Source organism: Lolium perenne, chromosome 1, assembly GCF_019359855.2.
Source record: "Lolium perenne isolate Kyuss_39 chromosome 1, Kyuss_2.0, whole genome shotgun sequence".
Taxonomy (NCBI): domain Eukaryota; kingdom Viridiplantae; phylum Streptophyta; class Magnoliopsida; order Poales; family Poaceae; genus Lolium; species Lolium perenne.
Genome location: NC_067244.2, coordinates 126,292,377 through 126,295,395, shown reverse-complemented (window position 1 = coordinate 126,295,395; position 3,019 = coordinate 126,292,377). Strand labels below are relative to the sequence as shown.

Here is a 3,019-nt window from a genome sequence, read left to right as displayed (position 1 = left end):
CTTTTAAAAAGCGTCGAAACTCCGTCTACTAAACATGCATTAAATCCAAGCCTAGGATTTAAAATGACAACCAGCAATCAAATAATTGCAGAATTAATATTCACTCAGAAAATGAATCAAAATTGAAAATTTCAAATCATAACTAGAAAGTTTTTGATCGATTAAAGAAATCTACCACAAACATCACATGATCCACAATTAAGTGGGAGATGAACAAACTATGTTTACATACGAGATATATTATGTTATCAAACACGAAGGGGCATGTCAAACAAAATTTCTTGCTCCGATCGAACATGGTAGCTTGCAATTTGGAAGCTCTAATATGATTAAGCAAGATATACCAAAGAACAAAGAAACGGTTACTACTCTCTATTTATTTAGAGATCAATATACATGCAGCGGCTAGTAGTAAAGATCCCTCACGCACACATAATCTTACATGCGGATTTAATCAACATCGATCGATGGAAGGAGGATGCGGTGCATAATCGCCCGTATTGCTTCAATCCGCTAAGTTCACAGCCATAGCCGGATTCCCCTCCACCTATGCTGTATTTCGTTCCATTTAGCTAACTATGGCATGCAAAGGCGATGCACTTTTGTCTCTTGACGATGCAAGTAGATAGCTAGCTAACTTCTGTACAGTCTTCCGTGCTTGCATAGGCGATGCATGGAGTGTGTTCGGTCATATGTCGGCCACGTCGGCTGGCTACACGCGGATGAGCGCGTGGGCACGCGGGCGGTGGTCTTGCTCCATAGCCTTGCGCTGGTCGGACTCCTGGCGCTGGATGCGCAGGTGCTCGTGCTGCCTGCGGATGAAGCTCTCGGCGCGGCGCAGGAGCTCGTCATGCGCCATCACCAGCACGTCCCTGGTGCGCCACGCCTGCTTCGCCGCAATCGGAGACGACGACGATGACGATGCCGCGCTCGGGTGCGGTGGCGAAGGCGGCACCATCGAGGCCGACTTCCGCATCTCCTTCCGTGCGGCGACGGCCTTGTCGGCTGTGCGCCGCATCCTTGGCAGCTCTTCGCCGCCCCATGTCTCGCTCTTCCGCACCACCACGGGCCGCGCCACACCGCTCCGCACGATGGACTGCCACGCGGAGTCCATCGACACGTCCTCGGTGTCGTCAGGCATGGATGCGGTGGCGGTGGCGGCTGTCGGCTTCTCTTCCTCGCTGCGTTCCTTCTTGAAGATGGGCATGGGCTTGACCTCCGCCACGACGGCTGCTGGCGGCTTTGCCTCGTCGGCCGACTTCTTGCGGACGCGGGGGCGGTCGGCCGGCCTCTTGGCCGTTTTTGCTTCCCGCGGCTGCCTCACCGAGACCAGGACCGGCGCGACGACGGCGTCAAGAGAGGCAGCAAAGACATCATGTTCGGACGACGGAAAGATGTTGTCCATGGCTGCGGCTACGGCCATGCCGGCGGTTTTGTGGTGGCGATTGGAGGTGACGAGCCAGATGATGATGACGTTGGCAGCGATCCATAGGAAGGGAAGGGACGAGAGGAGGTCGGAGGGGAGAGGCGCGACGGAGACGAACGAGGACGCGCCCACCGTGGCCGCCAGGAAGGCCACGATCACGGCGACCGGCGCTGCCTTGATGAGGAAGGAGCAGTTCATCTCCGGCAACAGGTGACTGCGAGCGAGAGGGGTGGTGTGCAAGTGCAAGCTAGTTGTGTAAGGAGGAGGGGAGCAATGGATGGATGGGTTCAGTCGTTTATATAAGCTGATCGAGGCGGCATGGAGTCGGTATAGCGACACTTATATTTTTTTAAATCTATAGCGACACTTTTATGAAAAGCATAAAGCACGCTGAAGATATTTCTACTACATATTTCTCTGTCACGGCTAATTCCCAAAATAAGTTGTACTAGTAATTTTTGCTAAATGTAAAGTGAAGGTTAAATTAATTAAATAAAAATGGAGTGTGCATCATTTTGATGCAAAGAGACTGGGGATACAATCTCCTCATTCACTTTGGTAGGATTAGAAGGTTTGGATTGGGAGATACCGTGGCGAGGAATCAAGTGATTGGGAGGTGAGAATCAAGCAAGCATCCCTAGAATAGAGAAATACCATGGACCTCAGCCGACTAGTGGGAGCGAGAATTATTGGCTATGTTTGGTGTCTCTTCCATCGATCATCCGGATTTAGGCCATATATCAGCAGATTATGGTTGTGTGTGTCGTCCATTACAAAAAAAATCCTCTAAGTGCATATGTGGACTCTATGATGATACAGAAAAAGTGTGGTTATGAACCTGTTGAGATGACCCAAGAATTTTGTAGCTCCATTTAGGATAAGTCTCGGTTTTCATAATTTTTTTGTTAGTCAACTTAGTTGGCATCGATGCTTAGCTTGTTTTTGAATAATCAATAATGTGTTGCTATGTGCATCAACCGATGCAAGGCCAAAACCATCATTCATGTAAAAAGAACATTACATCCGTTGTATATATACATTATATATAATACAACAATGGCAGGTGACTTTGTGTTTTACACCACATGTGCTAATTAAATTAAGTGGCGCAAGCAACAAGTTAATATTTACGAAATTGAGATTAACCCACATATTTTACACAAGTAGCACTTGTTATGATTAAGCTGACTTTGTTTTAATATAAGGAAGAGCTGTAGAGCCGGAGGTGTTAAAAAACGAGAACAAGTAGTAGCAGGTTTAACCGTAGTTGATACGGCATAGCTAGGGTCCGGTCAGTCAATACAATGCATACACACATAGCGATAGCGTGTTTTGCATGTGAATTGCTCGAAGACTACCGATCGCTTCCGGAAAACACTATAAATCGGTTGGTATTGAACCAGTCTCATATTGCTTGTATAGCTGCATAATTTAGTGTGTACCATAAGAAACTGGAAACACGCATGATTCAGTCCAGGACTGGGGTGGAAATGGGACACACCCAGACGTCAGTTGCATGATGAGGTGTCCATGCACATCTGGTTGCCTGGAACCGGCTGATTGTTTAGGGAGATGTGGCTGCCTGCCTTGTCA

At 48.1% G+C, this 3,019-nt stretch overlaps 1 protein-coding gene across 1 annotated transcript; it reads right to left on the bottom strand.

Annotated features, from left to right (window-relative positions):
* Nucleotides 1-348: 348 nt before the first annotated feature.
* On the bottom strand, nt 349-1,689 carry LOC127301387 (uncharacterized). The gene has a single exon (XM_051331620.2). The coding sequence runs from the start codon at nt 1,622-1,624 to the stop codon at nt 713-715; it is 912 nt and encodes a 303-aa protein (XP_051187580.1). The 5' UTR covers nt 1,625-1,689; the 3' UTR covers nt 349-712.
* Nucleotides 1,690-3,019: the final 1,330 nt, after the last annotated feature.

Bases quoted from the DNA above. Each gene is read 5' to 3' on its own strand.
- LOC127301387 (XM_051331620.2), bottom strand. From the start codon at position 1,624: ATGAACTGCTCCTTCCTCATCAAGGCAGCGCCGGTCGCCGTGATCGTG.